Raw genomic sequence first — 20997 nt, 5'->3', positions numbered from 1 at the left:
ATTTGAAAATTTAGATATTACGTGCACCTTTTACGGTGAAACAATACTTGGTCTTTATTTAGACAATACTCTGATCTAAAAAATATCTCTATTATGTAAATGATAAGTAATCGAAGGAGAAAATGATTGAGGTGTAAGGTATTGGTGTTTAAATTGTAAAATGCCCTACATGGCTACATAACCCTTTCTGTTATGTAATAACATTTAATAGCGTGTGGATGTCCGTTCTAGGATGTGAAGGATTAGATAAATGTCCAAACATTTTTGTATTACTAAGTCTTTCCACATTCTATATTCTTTTCATGTAACTAGCTGTCTAGCTAGACGTTTGACGTTTCATTCATCTAGCATCGCGTATATATATAGATTTACTCCCTATCGAAGTTTGGGTAGAGAATAATAAGAATAATATACGTAGTACAATATTTCTCCCTAATATTCTCTCTAAAATTTCTAAAAAAAATAATTATTAATTTTAATGTCAGGAATGGGATTCGAACCCATGCCCTTTCGGACCAGTACCTGAAACTGGCGCCTTAGACCAACTCGGCCATCCTGACTTTAATGCCCTTTTAATCGAAATATATTAACTTAACCTAAGAATACAAAAATCAAGTTTATTTGATTATGAAGAGTTGAAATTATGAACTGCCTACTATGCAGATTGCAGGTTGCTTCAACCATGAATTCCCTCCTTCATCAAATTTCGAAAAAACCCAAAAGACGAATTTTTTCTGGCAAATTCATCACCTCTGTTGCTGCATTTGAAAACCCATCAAATTTTTCTGCAAATTTTGATGTTTTTCCCAGAAATCATATCGACCCTTATCAGATTTTTGCTTTATGGGGCAAATCAAAGATGAATACAATCTGGGATGTAAGAATTTTACATACCCATTTAATAAAATCAACTTTTTTTCATTCAGATATGTTTCTTTCAAATTCTTTGCTTAATTGGTATATGAAACTCTCTGCTATTGATGATGCAGTCCAACTGTTTGATGAAATGCCTAACCCAAATTATATTTCTTGGAATGTTATGATTTCGGGTTGTAATAATAATTTGTTGTATGATTCTGCTTGGAGATATTTCTGTCGTATGAGGTGGATGGGTAATGGGAGCAATGAGTATACTTATGGGAGTGTTATTTCTGCTTGTAGTGGCTCAGGGTCTTTGTTGTATGGTAAATTGGTTTATGCATTGACTCTGAAAGATGGGTATTTTTCTAATGGGTATGTTCGTTCTGGAATGATTGAACTCTTTTCGAAAAATAGTCGTTTTGATGATGCACTTCGGTTGTTTGATGATTGGCCTTATGAACAGAATGTGGTTTGTTGGAATAACATGATAAATGGGGCTGTGAAAAGTGGGGATCATGGAAGGGCCGTAGAGCTCTTTCATCGAATGCGTCGGTTTGCTGTAATTCCTAATAGTATTACATTCTCTGGTGCTTTAGGTGCTTGTATTGCACTTGGAAATGATGATATGGGGAAGAAGATTCATGCTTTGGTGATTAAACATGGTGTAGGGCAAGACGTGTTTGTAGGAACTGGCATTAGTGATTTATATTCAAAATGTGGACTTATGGACGAGGCTATTAAAAACTTCTTCGAAATGCCTGTTCAAAATGTAGTCTCGTGGACAGCTATGATTTCTGGTTATGTGCAGAAAGGTGATGTTGTTTCTGCTATTAAGTTATTTGGGGAAATGAGAAAAGTTGGTGTTGAGGTGAACAAGTATACCATCACTAGCATACTCAGTGCATGTGCCAAGTCATACATGGTGGATGTAGCTATGCAAATGCACTCATGGATAATTAAATCTGGTTTGTCTTCTGATTCAGCTGTGATTGCTTCTATGATTAATACATATTCCAAAGCTGGAGAAATACATTTATCTGAATTGCTGTATCTAGAGCAGGATAACTATGATGATGAATGTTTGTGGAATGTTATGATAGCTTCTTTTGTTCAAAATAAGAAATTCGAGGAAGCAATAAACTTATTTTGCAGAATGTTGCTGAATGGTTCTAAACCAGACAGCTTTGCCCTTGGTAGTATTTTGACCATCATAGACTGTCTATACACAGGGAGGCAGATTCATTCCTATTTGCTTAAAACCGGATTGATATTTGATCTTTGCGTAGGTAGCTCACTCTTTACCATGTACTCAAAATGTGGTCGTTTGCTTGATTCTTATGAAGTTTTCCTACAGCTTCCTGATAGAGACATCGTTTCATGGGCTTCAATGATTTCTGGTTTTGCTGAGCATGGATATCCTCATAAAGCCATCCAGTTGTTCAGAGAGATGCTGTTAGCAGGGAGCAAGCTAGATCAAGTGACTTTCGTGGGAGTTCTGACTGCTTGCTCCTCCCTTGTTACTCCTTTATTTGGTAAGGAAGTTCATGGCTATGTTTTCCGTGCAGGGCTTAGCAGAGAGAGCTTCATTGGAGGCGCACTTGTAAATATGTATTCAAAATGTGGCGCTCAAGATTTAGCAAGGAGGGTGTTTGACATGTTTCCTCAAAAAGATCAAGTTATGTGCTCTGTTTTAGTTTCAGGTTATGCCCAAACCGGAGACATTCAAGAAGCGTTGTCTGTTCTCCATGGAATGCTTGTGGCTAATCTCCAAGTTGACTCATATACAATTTCATCTATTCTTGGGTCTGATGCTCTTTTAACAATGACCGACATTGGGATTCAGTTGCATTCCCTCATTTTAAAAATAGGCTTGGAGTCTGATGCTGCTGTTGGTAGTTCGCTAATTACAATGTACACAAAATGTGGAGTTGTCAATGATTGTCGTAAAGCTTTTGACCAGATAATAAAACCCGACTTGATTAGCTGGACAACTATGATAGTAAGCTATGCACAACAGGGAAGACCTATGGAGGCCTTAAAACTTTATGAAGCTATGACACGTGAGGGCTTGGAACCTGATGCTGTGACATTTGTTGGAGTTTTATCTGCTTGTAGTCATGCTGGTTTGGTGGAAGAGGGTTATTCTCATCTGAGCTCTATGTCCAAAGACTACGGGATTGAACCTCACCTTCGTCATTATGCATGCATGGTTGATATTCTTGGTCGCTCTGGAAGACTAAAGGAAGCTGAATGTTTTATTCATAACATGCCAATAAAACCTGATGCCCTGATTTGGGGAACATTGTTGGCTGCCTGCAAACTACATGGCGATGTTGATATTGGAAGGCTAGCAGCCAAAAAGGTTATTGAATTGCAACCATCTAATTCTGGGGCTTATGTATCATTATCAAATATGTGTGCTGATATTGGGCAATGGGATGAAGTGGAAGACATTAGACATCTAATGAAAGGAACTAGGTTAAGCAAGGAACCTGGATGGAGCCTCGTGTGACTCACTGTTCTGGTTTCTTTAATGCTTCAGTTGAACCTAGCTGGTGATCCTTTTCTTGGTTTCTTATTCTTATCTCCATTTTTTCCAATACCATATACAAAGGCTTGACTTTAGTACAATTCCAAATCAATGAGGTATATAATTTTAAACATCTAATTTTTTTACGAAGTTTTACTCTGGTTGAATGACCTGTCAGTTTTTCTAAGTGGGAAAAAATACTGATTTGTCTATTTGTCACCTTTCCATATTAAGTCACTTATATGACGCCTTGAAGAAATGAGGCATAAAGGAATAAAAGAAAAATTGATTTCTATTTGAAAGGGCAGTATACTAGTATATGGCCCAAACTTAGAATAATGGTATTTACATGAGACAATAGGTAGCTGACTAGTTTCATATTGTTAAAATTGTTAATTTACGTAGCTTCTGGCTTCCCAACTTTATATTCTGTTATCATTTTGTCCTAATGCAAGATATTTGGATCCTTAGAATGTATGTTCTCATGAGGACACCTCTATGACATTATATTCAAGAATCTGGTACAAGATTGTAATCAATAATGCTGTATATAGTGATCCAATTCATTATTTACAGCCATCAGAGACATAAACTTACTGATTGGGCCTACCTGATATAGTTGGATGCAAAGGTTGATCACTTCCGGTCCTTTTGTCTTTTCTTTGGAAGTTACTTCAGGGGATCTATAATTCCTTAGCTCCCTACTTATGTATACTGGGTTACTGGAATCTTGGATGATTGGAGATGGTGAGTAAATTGCAGCTGCTGAAAGATATGTGTATAGGGAGCAGACCTGCATTAGTACACCGTCAGAGATGGAGAACATTCTATTGTTAGGACAGTATTAGAATCAATTTCTTCTTTACTTTAATTTTGGACTATTGCTTGATTATATAAGATGATGTTCTTTTGTGTGCATTGATTGTCATGGATTTTTTGAATGCATATATCAACCACGATTGCATTACTTGATTTTTTCACTTTGTAGAAAGAATTCTCTTGGGAATTGGGATGCTTCTGTAGCTAATGGTGGCAAATTAGATGGGAAGTGGTGACTGCAATTGTAAAAGATGAGAAGTGTAAGGTACAGTCTGTGTGCTCCAAGAATTTTTGCTGCGCTAAAGTAAAGAAGGAAGGACTCTAATTTCAAAGAGATAAATATGCTCATGCAAAATTACTTGGCCCAAATGAAGGGTTGCTTTACTATCAGAGTTCCATATCGACAAGATACCGGGCATGGAGTATGGTAAGATTATTTGCTTACAATATGTTGGCTAAATAAAATGGTAAATAACACCGAGTCCAATATTTCTGTTATTTATAAACAAGGGTAAGGCGCGGTGTCGTGACTCCTGAGCCTACCCTCGCAGTGGCCTTGCGGAGGGATCATCCAGCTGAGAATGGCATATTAGTTAATTTCAAGTCTCATAGACTCTGGTAAGTCTTATTATTATTACTATTACCTTTTTTTTATTCTATATGCAGCAAAGTCTCAGTATCCTTTCTCTCCATGATGCCTCTGATTTTGCTCTTGACAGTATTCATTAATTCCTCTACAACTGTGTCAATCATAATAACCTTCAAATCCCACAAAGCCTTTTCTATCCTTTCAATATAATCATACTTGATGTACCACAGCTGCAACGACAGACAGAGCAACTTTCTTCTTGTAGGCCTATAGGGTGACAATCTACTCTGTTTGATCCATGCAAACAGTCTAGAGTGTAATCAACTGCATGAGTAGCACACCAGAGATTTACGAAGTTCCCTTAGTCCAGCTGGATTTATATATCCTCGCTTATATAAGACCTCTATGAAGTACAAAGTAGCGTTATTAGACCAGAACGCACATTTGCATATCCCTTTACACATAAGCTTTGAATTACCTTCTCTCAAACTAATTGTTATGCTGTATCCCTAATTCCTGATTTCCTGGCAAAAGAAGTGGGGATAATGGATAATATACTGCTATAAGTTCCAATTCTGCATCCTACATGAGAGTATGAGACGAATTAACTCAAAAACTGCTCATACTGTGTTTATTGCTTTGTTTATATCTTAAGATAAAAGTCAAAGAAATTATCCATTACCAATTGTGTAGGCATTTGAAAATCAGATGTTGCTGTGAAGTGGAGATTGTTTGTATGCTGTTATATTGTAGTGTGTGGTTTTGTTTTGTTTGTTTTTGGTAGGAGCTCTTTAAGTATGTATGGCTTGATTTTTTATGTTGTATGGGCTGTGAATCTGTGATGGGAAAATGCCTTAATTCATCCATTGATCTACTCATCTGTTGTCAGTCTAAACATGATGACCTAAACCCAGTAGTCACGTTTAACCAAGTTTAACTGGGATCGTTTTGTGTTTAATGCGCTTTGGTTGTCAGTCTAAACATCTTTAATGCACTTTGGTAATCTTGATCCCAATGATTGAATCTGACAAAATAAATATAGGGATGCTATCATTTTCTGTTAATAGATTAAGCCATTTGGATTAGAAATTTTAGGTGTGGGAGTTACTGGTGAAATTTCTGGTGTCGTGTCTTATAGTCTTAATGGGAGTTTAGTGCTTGTAAATAATATAATTGCTGCTGTCACACTGAAGGTTGTCAACTTTTCATGTACTTGACATATAATTTAGTGCACTAGATCAATATCTGTTCAGTAGCTATTTGGTTTCGTTTCAAAATAATTTTTGAACTTTGAGCAGCAACTGACTTCCTTTCGAATAAGGCTCTTTATCTTCAGGTGCTAAAAAACCTTTTTTTTTTAAAAAAATTTTTTTTTTAAAGGAAATTCAAGTGTTCGAATGTTCATTTGGTCTTCTATACGTTTCTGTGCAAGTACATGAGTTGTGAGACTGACATTCTTCATTTATTTGTAGGTCTGCATGAAGAATGAAAACACACTGCTGAAAATAAGATGTTCGACTGTTTGTTGAAGAAAAATCGGATTTTTGGACCTTTTGCTGTTGCTGAATAAATTGAACAAATATACAGGAGCTGACTCAAAGACTATCTTAGGCATCAATCTGTTTCTAAATTGAGTATAAATTTATAACGAAAATATGCCACAGCCCGCTGGGCCGCAGGTAATACAGATTATAACAACCTCATTTTGGAACACATTCATCTCACGTCTAATTATTTTCATGCATGACCCTCTGATATTCAGAAATGCTCACTCAACCCCAGGTGACAGGTGTGCACATAGAAATTGTTGATGAATCATGAATTCCCAGAATCCTGAATTGCTTGTGTTGTCAGAGCTAACTGCAGATTATGAGAGTAGAATTGTGAAGAAACCAAGAAACATGTAGATGGAGAGTGAGAAGTGGGGAATCTGGGGAATGCAGGAAGCCAGGAACATAAACCATTACTCTCACACAGAACACTCCCCACTACCATCCCCCAACCCACCCACCCCGCCCCCCCCCCCCCCCCACCCCTTCATCTCGCCACCACCCACCCACCCACCCACCCCGCGCACACACTCTGACACACACACATTTACCCCTGGATGATTGATGGTGTGTTTTGGGCCTTTTGGCAAATGGTAATCATATTGTAGGAACTGGAAAAAGAAACAATATACTGTCAGGCATGCCCTTTCGGACCAGTACCTGAAACTGGCGCCTTAGACCAACTCGGCCATCCTGACTTTGATGCTATTACTGTATTACATGGGTTATTCCGTATGATATTAACCCGCAGGTCTGTCACTAGTAAAATTATACTCCGTATTATATTCATATACTTAATAAACCTGACCAAAAGTCCCTTCTGTTTTCATCAATACTTCATATATCGTATACAGAGTACCATATATCATCTTTAATGGCTTTAAGCTATTATACAGCTCCACTAATCAAATACTTAGAAATAGAGAGGGAAAACATTAATTGGTGGAAGTGAAAATAAATTTAGTTCTGAAAATTTAGTTGATGTAGCTTATATATATACTTCGTATAAGACTTTAACTAAATTATTCGTCATAAACTTGTAATTATGCATTTGTTTCAACATAAGTTTGTGAGAGATATAATCAACTAAGAAAAAGTGAGAGCATTGATTAATGGAAAGCGCGTTTTGATCATGGAAAGAATAGAAAATTAGGGCCAAATAATTCGGGTTGAGTTTACCCATGTAGGGTTTTAACCCAATAACACAACTATTCTTACCTTTAAATTAAAAAAAATACAAGTAAATAAAAGTAGGTCGTGCCGTTGTGACTTTACCTTGATGGAAAGGAAAATTGGATAATCAAGCTCATGAGGTCATTGATTACATGATACGATGAAGATGACTTATGGTTTAATTTAATGGTTAGCTAAAGGATATACTATAATATATACCGAATCAAATACTAGGTGTGATTATGGTCGTTGACCCAAAAAAAAAAAAAACCCAAAAATTCCCATTCTTAAGCTCAGAAAAAACACATTTTACTAAGAAATAAAGAGGACTAAAATGGAGGGAGAAAGCCAAGTAAAGGTATATGGAATGTGGGCTAGTACATTCTCAAAAAGGGTGGAGTTAGCCCTTAAAATTAAAGGCATCTCTTATGAGTATGTTGAAGAGGATCTCCAAAATAAGAGTCAGGCCTTGCTCGAGTACAACCCGGTACATAAAAAGGTACCCGTTCTTGTTCACAATGGTAAGCCTCTTGCTGAATCGCTCATCATACTAGAATACATCGACGAGGCATGGCCAGATCATGCCCCGAGGCTTCTGCCTGATGACCCGTATGAACGAGCTATGGTTCGATTTTGGGCTAATTACCTGCATAACCAGGTATGTGTTAGTGTTACTAGTCTTTCTATCATACCATTTTTTTTAATATAACACATCATTTAAATAAGTGTTACAGTTTATGCAAAAATTCTAATTTGATCTTACAAAATTACAAATCATATATCAACATTTGATATTTTGTAGATGTTGGAAAGTATAAGAAATCTGTTCATATGCAATGAAGAGGCACGTGAAAAGGCCCTTAGTGAATTGCATGAATACATGACAATAATGGAGAAAGAAATGATCAATTTCTTCCCAAAAGATGCATCTTCAATCAAGCAAGAATGCCTTGGACTTCTAGACATCCAACTGATAGCAATATTTGGCGTGTACAAAGCTCAAGAAGAAGTGCTCGGCAAGACGGTATTAGACCAAGATAAACATCCTCTCATTTATTCATGGGTGAATGCACTTATGAACTTGCCTGTGGTACAAGGAAACACCCCTTCTCATGACAAATTGGTGGCTTTGCTTCAGTTTTTTGTTAAGACTAATCAAGCAAGCACTTGAGTTATAATCGAGTGCAATCTAGTGACTAATAATTGTTTGTGTTATTTGCTGTTGGTTGTCAAAAAAAAAAAAAAAAAAAAAAAAAAAAAAAAAAAAAAAAAAAAAAAAAGTTGTTTGTGTTATACTTTGTTTTGACTAGTTTTGTGTAATGTTTGTCGATTTGAGTATGATGAATGATCGATCAGTTTGTTATACTTTGGTTATGAATAGTAAGCTTAATTATCAATTAGGAATGTAAATTCTTTATGTTTGGTTAATAGCAGAGGTTGGGAGATTAAGATATCTAAGGCTTAGGCTTTTATACTTAGCATCCTTCTGTTACTTTAATTGCAATAGTTTGACTAACACTTTTATCAGCATTGAGTCAAATTAGAGAAAAAAGAACCCCCCCCCCCCCCCCCCAAATCATATTTTTGTATCTTCTCTCCTGACCGAATTGGGAGGCCTACATACCATAGAAGTTGTCTACCTGAGACTGTCCCTTGGCCTGTAGGTTTTGACTGTTGACACGTTTGAATTCTTTATAGGTATGTATAGGGGATGTTCAGTATCGATTTATAGTACTGTTCCAGGCCCTAGCGAAGGGTCCTAAATGGGGGCTAGAGCTCCTATCAACTTAGACATAAAATTTTCATTTTTCATCATTTATACGGACTACTTTACTTATATATTGACACATAAAAGGTATACATTGAAATGAATCCAATAACAGACATTTTATGTCCAATACTCAAATCATTAGTTTTTCAATGAATCCAACAATAGACATCTTATATACAATACTTTAATCATCTGTTTTTCATGGTCCGTATCAAGAGTCAGTATGTAACAAAATAGTCCTGTTTTCAAATTTTAATTCATCAACCCATCCTATCGAAAAACCATGTATTTAATTTGTTGATTGGCTTAATCCGTTTGTCTTTAACAAAAAAACATTAGATCTCCTATTTCTTCACTTATCTCTTCTCCTAAATGATACAATAAGATCATGGCTTTGTAAGCATTCTTTGGAGCATTTGGCTCACACGAAACAATGTTATTTTTAAGAATATAGCAACAACACCACACTCAATTTTATCACTAGCTTGTCTATGGTAGAAAAGATGGGCTCAAGAAAGACACATCAGATCCGGAAATAAATATAAGAAGATGGGGGTGTGCAAGAGGAGCATGGCAAAGCTGAATCGGACCTCGAATGCTATAAGCTGATAAACAAGGGACCGCCACCATTATAGTTGAAGGGGCATGGAAGCACACCTCAAATTTCAGACATCTTTTTGGAGGGTTGCGGTAGGGTGGGTAACTAAGGAGAAAGGAGTGGTTATTGACAGTGGCCAAGCTCCAGTCTTTACAATTGCAGCACTCAAAGCGATGAAAATCTCAACCTACACCAGAAAGTAAATTATAATTAAAAAAAGTAAAGAGATGTAAATTAGTAGAGGCGACCCATATCCTTGCCCTGCAGCAAGAAAGGGCAGCTAGTTTGTATCTCTCCTATTATTTTCCTTATTTGATTGTAATGAAAAATAAACAAACTAATACCACAATCTTACCTAATCAAGGACCCATATATACAAAGAATACGATAGATTTTGGATATAACTAATGTATACACTATGTTGGGTGCAACTTTATTATTAATTGGTTTTACAATGGAACTCGATTTAGACTTTGGTTTGTGGGCTCCTAGGCTTTCGGGCTTCTTTTCTTTGTATTTCCCTTATCCGTTATAAGAAACTGGTATTAGAGCTAAGTGTCATCTGCTCTCACCATCTAATAGAGGGGCTATCTATGAGTGCCGCCTTGCCTCAAAGCTAGGTAATGTTAGCTTAGGTTTAGTAGTTTTATGAAATATTTTTTTGAGTATGTATTGAGGAAAACTATTCACCTTATTGAATGATCAATCATGTATTTTACCTATGGTTCTAAGAGATTGATGAACTCCTCACTAAAATTTAATTGTTAAATTGGACCACATTAACTTTGATATGGTACCTTACATGTTATAAAGTTTTACTTATTTTGTTATTACATCATCCGAAAGCATTTCTTTGAGATACACCAAAAATTTAAAGTCATAATGATACTATAATGCCTAAAGAGAAATGAAAAATGGCCAAAGCATTTGCAAAATTGTTGCTATATTACATAGCAATTAAAACAAGAATTATGCTTATATAATTATAGTTTGAGTAAATGTTACATATAGGTGTATAGATGATATGGTTGTGCAAATGATGAGAGGTTTCTATTTGATAGACCTCCATGAAGTGAGCCCGAACTTTATAATTTCTAGAATACTTTACCAACTTCCATGCAAAAAGTGATCTATACCCATGCCCTAGAAACTTCTATATAAATCGGATAAAAACTCATATGAACAAGTTTTCGGATATCTCATACAATTCTAGCATCCTACTTGACATCCCTAAAGTCCTAAAGAGAAATGAAAAATGGACAAAGCATTTGCAAAATTGTTGCTATATTACTTAGCAATTAAAACAAGAATTATGCTTATATAATTATAGTTTGAGTAAATGTTACATATAGGTGTATAGATGATATGATTGTGCAAATGATGATAGGTTTCTATTTTATAGGCCTCCATGAAGTGAGCCCGAACTTTATAATTTCTAGAATACTTTACCAACTTTCATGCAAAAAGTGATCTATACCCATGCCCTAGAAACTTCTATATAAATCAGATAAAAACTCATATGAACAAGTTTTCGGATATCTCATACAATTCTAGCATCCTACTTGACATCCCTAAAGTATTCCTGAGATTTTCAAGAACTATATTGTGTACTTGTGGATGAGTTTGTATTAGTGAGTCCCATATTGAAAATCTTATTACGCTATTGTGTTCTTTGGCCCAAAAACAATATACCCCAAGGTTTACTTCATTCAAAGACTATTTGGTTTTTCAAAAGCACATTATTATGTTATTGTTATATGGGTGGCAACCCATGAGCCAGGCACCCCTTAGACTACAATGTTGCCCTATAGCTAGTGAGTAGTGACCCATGCATGTGATCTTTATAAGCAAAAAGGGGGTATGAGTCATGAAAATACCCAAGAAGTCAGTAGCCATTTTAGAGAAGCCAATTGCTAGTTAAAAACAATTACATATATACATATGTAAACTACATATAAAATTATTTGTTTAAAGGACAGGGGACATGTAGATGATCAATTAGCTTAATTGATTAAGTTTTAAGAGGTGGTACTTATACTTAGAGGTCAAACCGTGTAGCTCTCTTTACACCAAAAATAGACGGGGATATGATAAATATTATTCTACCTATGATCAATAATAAATCAAGCCAGTTTATTATCTCTTTCACCCCTAATTTGTCAACAACCTTGTGTAAACATATGATTTTGTTAAATCAGAGGCAAAATTAAGAAACATCAATTCAACTTCTGTTTTATTACGTAATAAATACGTCCACACTCCTCTTGAAAAATCATCTACTATTGTTAAAAAATAATGAGAACCACAAGTTGACGCAACCTTGTAAGGACCCCACAAATCAACATGAATGAGTTCAAACAAACTACTTGCTTTATTTTTGCTTAAGGGAAAACTACTTCTATGTTGTTTTGCCCGAGGGCATACATCACAAGATTTAAGACTCCTATAAGAACTACTCACAACTGGAAGATGCTGTAGAATTTTTCCGGAAGGGTGCCCCAGTCGTTGATGCCACAGCTCTGCCGATCGATCTCCATCTATCTTCAAAGCTCTCACCTCAGGAACACCACGGAAAAAATAAAGTCCATCCACTCGTTCACCCGCTCCAATCACCTTCCTCGTCGTTAGGTCCTGTATAACACAAAGTTTGTTAGTAAATCGCAGAGTGCAATTCGATTCATCACATAATTGAGTAGCAGATATTAGATTGCAATTTAATTGCGGCACAAATAGAACATTATCAATCTTCAAACCCCCTTGCAAAATCACGGAGCCAATCTTAGATGCATTAGCACTTTTCCCATCCGGTAATCCTACCGGACAATGTTGCACATTAGAAACGTTTGTCAAAAGAGACAAGTCACAAGTTACGTGGTTGGATGCTCCGGTGTCAACAATCCAACCTAATTGACCCTTACCATGAAGCTTTGATTTCATAGATGAGAGGTGATCAAGAATTTACTGAATTTGAGCCGGAGATACTCCCGCAAGAGCAGCCCCGTCTGCTGCCGTAGTACCACCAGCTTGTGTGGTCTGAGATGTGGCTTGACCACTTGTCTTATGCGCGCGCACAGGAGCAGCAGAGCCACTGCCACCACGCCCTCCTCCTCCTTTGTGCACTCCAGAGCCTCCACGGCCTCGTCCTCTGCCTCCACGACCGCGCTCATCCCACCACGATGGGTAGCCAATAATTTGAAAACACCCTGCTTCTTCATGGCCCACCCGATTGCAATTGTTGCAAAACAAATCAGATTGATCAGTGGAGCGTTGCGGTTTTGATGTTGCATCATGTTGAAGTTTAAAAGCCATAGCATTCTCACGAGCCGTCGAACTAGACATGGTCGTGTCTCCTCCCTTCAAGCGTTCGACTTGAATAACCTGCTGATAAGCCTTATCCACCGATGGTAAAGGTTCTTGAGCCAAAAGCTGACCCCTAATTGAGGCATAAACATCATCAAGCCCAATTAAAAAATGGTGAACAAAGTCCTCTTCATGCAATCGTTCAACTTGCGCCACAATATTACATGTACACTTACCACAAGAGCAAGCAGGTACAGTACTATAAGTATGCAGTTCATCAAATATTCTGGAAATTCGTCCAAAATAAGCAGTCACAGTGTCAGAGACACCTTGTTTACATTCACCCAAAGCTAACTTCAATTGACATATACGAGTCCCACTAACAACACAAAAACGGTTTTTAAGGTTATTCCACAATAACTGAGCATCATCATACTCACCAATGGTAGACCGCACCGATTGATCCAAGGTATTTGTAATCCAAGCAACCAACATCGCATGAACGGCCTCCCAATCTCCCAATTTATCAGTATCAGTCGGCTTCTTGACAGACCCATCAATGAAGCCATAATTGCGCTTAGCCTTCAACGAGGTTCGAATTGCCCTCGCCCACTCATCATAGTTATCACCCCGAAGTTGTATCGGAGTAATAATGCTTCCTGGAGCATCACTCGATCCCAGGTGATAGGTCATATCGACCTTGGTTTTTCCCCCATCTCCACCAGAACCTGAGCTGTCAGTCATCGTCCAGACGTTCAAGAATTTGTGTTTTTTTTTTTAGATTGTAAATCACAATCGAACGTAAATTATGGAAATTATACGATCGAAAAAAAAAATCGGATCTTAACTAGGCTCTTGATACCATGTTAAATCAGAGGCAAAAGTATATGAAATATATTCTCTGTATTCTTCTCATTCACATTCACGGCCATTACATGTATATATATCAATAGGGTAACAAACCCCTAAGCTACAATATTCTATCATATCTTCTAATAAGATAAGTTTCCTAAATTATATCACAATAATATCCTAGTGTATCTAGAATATCTCCAATAGATTTCATAAGCTTGGTTTTAATTTTATCTTACGGGTCAGAAAAAACAAAGTACTCTCTCGTGTATTTTATTTTGTTTTGTTTGAAAAGAAGCATGGTCAATAACTCAATATGATGGAGATGACTCGAATATAATTTAATGATTAATCGACAAAGTGCACAACTCATATTCGGTAGAGGGACATAAACAGTGCATGGTTCCTACAGGCGCCTGTACCATGTACTGTATAGACATTTCTCGCTGAAAGAACATATTATACAAATGTAAAGAACATAAAACTATAGTGAAAAGAACATACTATTAAATTGTAATGAACACATACCTTAAGTAAAAGGAACATATTTTTACCAAAAAAGAGTGAAAAAAACATATTTTCATGTTCTTTTATTGTCAGTGTAATGTACTTTTATTTGTAATAGTATGTTCGTTGCTTATTGCGAAATGTTCTTTAAATTTCGTCTTTAAATTATGGTGGGTATATATAAATAATGTTTATTACATAATATTATCATGTTCTTTAGTGGTATTTTTTTTTTACAAGATGTTCTTTATTAATATTACAGATGTTCTTTAGATAAATAAAAAAAAATAACATTTAGTTGTTCTTTATAAAACAGATGTATGTTCTTTACAAAATAGTTGTACGTTCTTTACAACTTAGCTACATGTTTTTTCCGCGTTTTTTGGTGGTACCATGCTTGATACCACCGCCTGTAGCTTAAAATTTTCAGGACATAAAAGATAAACAATAATTCTATAGCGCTGTTAGCAGTATTTAGTTAGAACAAACTACAAAGTCTAAAGTATATATAATAAGCAAACTCTTCTAATCTTGACTTTTTGATGACAACATTACAACAAATCTGTAGGGTTAGTTAATTAATTAACTAATTGCAATCGATCAATTGAACATAGCTAAGAGGATTATACTTGTATTATTAAATTTTGCGGTGACTATGTTCTATTTTATACTACGTAGCAATAAGAATTTGAATACTTTACTCCGTATCAATAGGACTTTTTTAAATATAATACATACTTGTATATATCAATAGAAATTTACACTCAAAATTAATGAACCGTGACTTTACAAAAAAAAAAAAAAAAAAAAAAAAATGTAGCAAGTTGTGTGTAGAAAAGATAATGAAATTGATCCAAAGTTAACTATGCAAGGCTTTTTAGACCATATTACTCCACATGTAGGGATGCCACTAATTGAGATCAACATGTAAGGAACAACCTCATTATTTTTAATATTGTTAAAAATTGATAATGATGTATTGAATTCGTGAGATCTAAGGTTATCAATGACCAGTTATTGCAAATCAAGCTAACCAAGCGCTTATATGATTTAACAAATCTTGCAAATATACTATAATCTTTAGAAAAATATTGGATATTCTTTTTTATGGAGGATATCCAACATGCAAAGTTTGAACTTCTCAGTTCTGTTCTTTCATACTATTTTGTTAATTAAATTAAAAGGGTTGCTTCGTATTTTGAAACAGCAATACACTTCATCCCCTAAAAAACAAACAATTTGTTTGAACGGATCAACTTTAGGTCATTTTCAGTTGTTTTAAATTGTTTGTTATAACATTTTCCATCCGTTTGAAGATTTTTTTTTATTTTTTTATTTTGGGAAATTCTCAATGGTAAACCTTAACTAATTACTTTTCTCAGTGGTAAACAGTATTTTTTGTAAATATCTATGGTAAACCTCAAATTATTATGTTAATCGAATGGTAAAATTAACTAGTTAATTATTCAGTTAATGACTAATTTATACTGTAACCCTAGTTAAGTATATAGTTAATGACTAATTTACCCTTAATTCCCAATTCCCTCCAACTGTGAATACCCACTTCCCTCCCATTTCCCTCTTAAATCGATTTCCCCAATTTTTCCCCAATTTTCACATTTTATGAACCCTACTTTTTTCAATCTCAATTTCTCTGCCAATTTTGTGCAAATTCCCAATTGAATGAGCATGCCAATTTCGCGTTCTTCGTCCTCCTCTTTCAGACCAATAACCATGGAAGATAGGATAGGTTGGGTGAAGCTTGTTCGATGTCAGTGTGTTCCCCCCAAAATCGCTGCTGTGAAGATCTCAGAGACTGCGAAGAATCCTCGAAGATTATTCTTCAAGTGTAGGGTTTGCGATTTCTTTGCTTGGGTGAAGGAAGAGGACATAATTCGACCTGAAGCTGCTGAATTTGGAGCTGAACAAGATGGTGTTGTTGCTGTTATTGGCAGGCTTGATGAACTGGTTAATTTCATTAAAGTGATTGTGACAGTAGCTCTTATTATGTATTTCCTTTTGTTTTATGTTACGATGTAATGTAGTTTGAATGATAGGGAATTATGGTGTTGTTTGATGATGGAATGTAATGTATCACTTTTTTAATGAATAAAATTCAAATTTGATCCAATGCTAGTTTGATTTGTCTCAGTATGAAAGGAAGGCATAAAAGCAAATATATTCCAATCATGTGTCCAAAAAAACCATTGCATTCAGAACAACAGTAATAGATGTCCAAAAAAAACCCCTTTTGTCACTGTCATCTAATACAAGTGCAAGAAAAAAAGCTAGTCATTGTTATCTGATAAATGTACAAGCAAAAAAAACCAAACTACTGGCATGCATTGTCAAACTAAACAGGTTGTGAAGCTGACACTCATGTTCTTGCTTTCTTAGTCCTTGGTGACATCCTTATAGGTTGTGAGGAAGTTGCTGCTGTTGAAGGATCTGGTTGGCTTGCTGAAACACCCTTTGGCTTCCTTTTTGTTTGCTTCTTGGCTTGAGATTGTGATTCAACACCCATTGCAGCCTTCTGTTTACCGTTTGTGAGTTATGACCAAATTGTTGGCATTTACCACATCTCACAGTCCTTGATCTCTTGCCCTTAGCTTGCTCTCCTTCCTCTCTTCTCCTGTTTCTAGCTGGCCTTCCAATCCCTCTTTTCATAGCTGGTGGAGCTAATTCTGGATACTGACTATCAGGCCACTGTTCCACATCAGGTATAGCCTTTATGGAGTTTCCACTCTCATCATCTGTCTCATCTTCCAAAGCATCATCTGGGGTATATGTGTCATCTGCATCATCACCATAACCTCCCTCATCATTCAACAGCAACATACTACCTGTCTCAGTGTCATCTCCTAAGCTAATAGACAGTTCTCAAGCAATGTCATTCCCACCACCATTGTTCATATCACTCTCCCCCCCCCCCCCCCCACTAGTACTAGTGCTTATGACAATGCCTCTCCTTATGCCAGTGCTCCTAGACAATCTACTTCTATTATCCCCAGTAGCACCCATATTGTTCACATCACTCTCCCCTCCACTAGTACTAGTGCTGATCATAATGCCTCTCCTTTTGGCAGTTGTCCTTGGTAATCTTCTTTGAAAAAAAACTGAAACTCTAGAAGAGGTAGAAGACACTCCAGTCCCAAACTCTCCAACATTTTTCAAGGGTGGTATAAGTGTCTGAGTTGATGGTTGGGGTTGTGAGTCTTGGATAAATAGTTCAGTTGGGGCTTGGTACTCAGGGACTTGGGTATCAGCTTGGTCAGTTTGGTGAGGTTGCCATGGGGTTGGGGAGATGTTAAACCAATTCTCTAATGCATTCCCCGTCCCTCTCCCTCTCCCTCTCCCAATTTCAGTCCCAGTTTCTCCCTCTCTATTACTACCCCTTCCTCTAGTAGACCCTCTCCCTCTACCACTTCCTCTAGTAGACCCTCTCCCTCTACCACTTCCTATCCCTCTACCCCTTCCTTTCACTCTCAATTTGTCTAACTCCTTTTCTTCCTCTAGTCTTTGTTCAAGTTCAGGCCAAGTTTCATCTGGATCAAAAGTTAGAATCTCAGTTTCAACTACTTGTTTTCTTTGTAACCCCTGAACATGCTTATCAAATTCAGCCTTAGACACCACTTCAGCTTCAACCAAATTAGGGACTTTCTTCTTCCTAGGGGTTAATTTTTTACAAGCAATAGGTTGGTCAGGTTGAACAATTACACCCTTTCCCTTAACAAGTAATCTAGCTGCTGCAACAACCTTAGTGTCCTTTAAACCATCCCCAACCCATATATAAATCTCTTTCTTATCAGGCAAGTTTACAAACATTTTCATCAAATCACTGTCACTCTCAAGACTCACATGTTTCATTTTGTACACATAATTAAATGTGGGATTTTGGGGTGTTTCTACATTGCTTTCATTTGCTTTTTCCCAATACTCCACAATAAGGTCTATCAAATTCACCTTATCTACATCATCAACCAACACAGACACATCTTTACCGTTATATTGAAACTGTAGCAATTTTTTTTCACCCATTCTACAACAACAACAACACAAACGAACAACATATAATCACTACTTAGGTAAGAATTATACCCTAAACAGAAATCACATCAACAAACAAATACAATAACTTTTACAAACACAATCATGCAATTCTAAGAAATACAACAGTAACAATATCAACTTTAGCAATTAAGATTGTCAACGTGCTATAATTCACAATCAAACATTCAAACATTGAATAATAAAACCCAAAAACAGAGCACAACATAATGTAAAGCAAAATTCGACACATACCTGACTTCAATTGCCACTATTAGAGGTCTCAAGCTTCAAAAGATTGAACTTTGTTCACCAACAACCAATCGTCGTCGAAAATTCACCAAAAAAACCCAGCAATTTCTCGCAATTTGTATGTTAGAATTTCGAATTAAGAACCCCGAAAAAAACCCTCGACTATACCCTTTACCACACAAAAATTTCTTCAATAATATTACCCATACCCAGAAAATCCAAGCCCTAACGCAAAGAATTCATCACTCTCTCTTTTTCGATGCTTAATTTCATTAAAAATGGAAGGAGATGAATCAATCAGGCATAAATTCTGATTAGACATAAGTTGGTGGAGGGGATATAAATGGGGGTAATTTGGTCATTTCATTTTTTTAAAAAAATAAGCCTTAACCATGGTTAGATGAAGGATTAAGTGTTTACCATTCGATTAACATAATAATTTGAGGTTTACCATAGATATTTACAAAAAATACTGTTTACCACTGAGAAAAGTAATTAGTTAAGGTTTACCATTGAGAATTTCCCTTTTATTTTTTTTTATTTTAGAATCACATAGTTTCAGTAGAAATGTATGTTATGTTTATGATCGTGAATATGTAGTTTAATTTTATGCTTTTTTATAGCTTTATGTAGAGTGTGCCAAGTAACAATTGTTGAATTCAAATGGTAGTAATGAATGAATACTATATTGAGCATTTGATTGAAGGTGAATATTATACTCCCTTTGTTTAAAATTTTTAAAGGTTTCATTATGAGTTGTATGTTGGTTAATGTAAATTTTAATTGCCAATTTTATGATATAAATAAGAAGATGGAAAACATAATATTGAATAACTAAAGTGACACAATTGAAGAACGGCTCATTTGATTCCAATTAAAGATGAGGTTCTCATTTAATCACAAAATTTTAGATATTTGATTAGGTCGTGAGTTTATGTCACAGATCACCAACTCTATTGCAATAATTAAATTAGTATATAGCTCTAACAGGAATGTTATTTTAATTAAAGTCTTAAGTCTCATTAATTAAATGCTAAAGCCAAGATTGAACATTATATATACAAAGATGTAGTCGTTACTAGATGTTATACCTTGAGAAAGAGAGGAAGAAGAGGCAAAGGTGACGCGAAATCGATGGAAGAAAAGAGCTCAGTGAAGCTACATGGAATGTGGGCGAGTCCTTTTGCTATGAGGGCGAACCTCGCTCTTAAACTTAAAGGCATAGAGTATGAATACATTGAGGAAGATCTAAAAAACAAGAGTGAATTGTTGTTGCAATATAACCCTGTGCATAAGAAAGTGCCTGTTCTTGTGCACAATGGTCTACCTATTGCGGAGTCAACGATCATCCTTGAATACATTGATGAGACTTGGACTGATCCGCCGCATCTCCTCCCTAAGGAGCCCTACGAAAGGGCCAAGCTCCGATTTTGGGCGGCCTATTTCCCACCAGTAAGTACCCTTTATTTACCTAATTAGTTTTAATAGTTTTACCTTTGATCAACCATTTAAAAAAAATAAATAAATAAATAAGTGGAGTCAATTGACCTCATAAAATCTATCTCAATGTGCTATTAACCATTATCAATAATCAATACATAACTAGATGTGTATGATACGAGCAGGTATTCGACCTGATGCGCAAGTCCCTAATAACGGAAGGTGAAACACAACAAAGCGCGCTAAATGAGTTGCTACAAAAATTGGATGTGGCCGAAGAAGGAATGAAGGATATATTCCCAAATGGTGCTCCATCATACTCACAAGATGTTAAGCCTGGATACTTAGATATAGTGTTCTACTCGCTTTTCGGAACCCATGAAATTGCTAGTGAATTCTTCGGTGTTGAGTTTCTAACACCGGAGAGGTATCCGCTATTGGTGTCGTGGATTGAGGCATTAAAACAAGTTCCTGAAGTCCAAGAAGTCACACCACCAAAGGCTAAGATTATGGGGTTTTATCAGTACTATCGACAGAAGTTTGTACCACCAAAGGCGTAAAAAATGGGGACTTAGTTTTGTATAAATCGTGATTTTCTTGATCATCTTATATTTTTCTTGAATTTTGATTGTAAAACTGTTATTTTTATCAATGAGGTATGCAATTTCTGATTTGAATATTATATGTTGATGTATTTAAAATTTAAAT

General features: G+C 36.0%; 2 protein-coding genes, 1 long non-coding RNA gene, 1 other non-coding gene and 2 pseudogenes across 4 annotated transcripts; 4 read left to right on the top strand and 2 right to left on the bottom strand.

The window, feature by feature from the left end:
- Positions 1 to 479: 479 nt before the first annotated feature.
- TRNAL-CAG (transfer RNA leucine (anticodon CAG)) lies at positions 480 to 560 on the bottom strand. The gene has a single exon. It is a non-coding gene; the product is annotated as a tRNA-Leu (tRNA).
- A 122-nt stretch (positions 561 to 682) lies between these two features.
- Positions 683 to 3482, top strand: LOC145599378 (pentatricopeptide repeat-containing protein At1g74600, chloroplastic pseudogene; annotated as a pseudogene).
- Positions 3483 to 4722: 1240 nt separating this feature from the next.
- On the top strand, positions 4723 to 6696 carry LOC145598589 (uncharacterized). The gene is made up of 3 exons (XR_014103584.1): positions 4723 to 4828; positions 6272 to 6478; positions 6582 to 6696. It is a non-coding gene; the product is annotated as an uncharacterized LOC145598589 (long non-coding RNA).
- A 1153-nt stretch (positions 6697 to 7849) lies between these two features.
- On the top strand, positions 7850 to 8693 carry LOC145598940 (glutathione S-transferase U10 pseudogene; annotated as a pseudogene).
- Positions 8694 to 12849: 4156 nt separating this feature from the next.
- On the bottom strand, positions 12850 to 13935 carry LOC145597108 (uncharacterized). The gene has a single exon (XM_081653278.1). It carries the CDS (start codon positions 13933 to 13935, stop codon positions 12850 to 12852), a length of 1086 nt encoding a protein of 361 aa, XP_081509404.1.
- A 5991-nt stretch (positions 13936 to 19926) lies between these two features.
- Positions 19927 to 20849, top strand: LOC145598941 (glutathione S-transferase U10-like). Its single transcript, XM_081655340.1, has 2 exons — positions 19927 to 20301; positions 20475 to 20849. The coding sequence occupies exons 1-2, from the start codon at positions 19984 to 19986 to the stop codon at positions 20847 to 20849; spliced, it is 693 nt and encodes a 230-aa protein (XP_081511466.1). The 5' UTR covers positions 19927 to 19983.
- The last annotated feature ends 148 nt before the right edge of the window (positions 20850 to 20997 follow it).

This window comes from Chenopodium album, chromosome 20 (genome assembly GCF_948465745.1).
Source record: "Chenopodium album chromosome 20, dcCheAlbu1.1, whole genome shotgun sequence".
In the NCBI taxonomy this organism is placed as follows: domain Eukaryota; kingdom Viridiplantae; phylum Streptophyta; class Magnoliopsida; order Caryophyllales; family Amaranthaceae; genus Chenopodium; species Chenopodium album.
This window is presented reverse-complemented; position numbering and strand designations above follow the sequence as displayed.

Bases quoted from the DNA above. Each gene is read 5' to 3' on its own strand.
- LOC145597108 (XM_081653278.1), bottom strand. From the start codon at position 13,935: ATGACTGACAGCTCAGGTTCTGGTGGAGATGGGGGAAAAACCAAGGTC.
- LOC145598941 (XM_081655340.1), top strand. From the start codon at position 19,984: ATGGAAGAAAAGAGCTCAGTGAAGCTACATGGAATGTGGGCGAGTCCT. The intron at 20,302-20,474 runs GTAAGTACCCTT...TGATACGAGCAG, and splicing joins GGGCGGCCTATTTCCCACCA to GTATTCGACCTGATGCGCAA.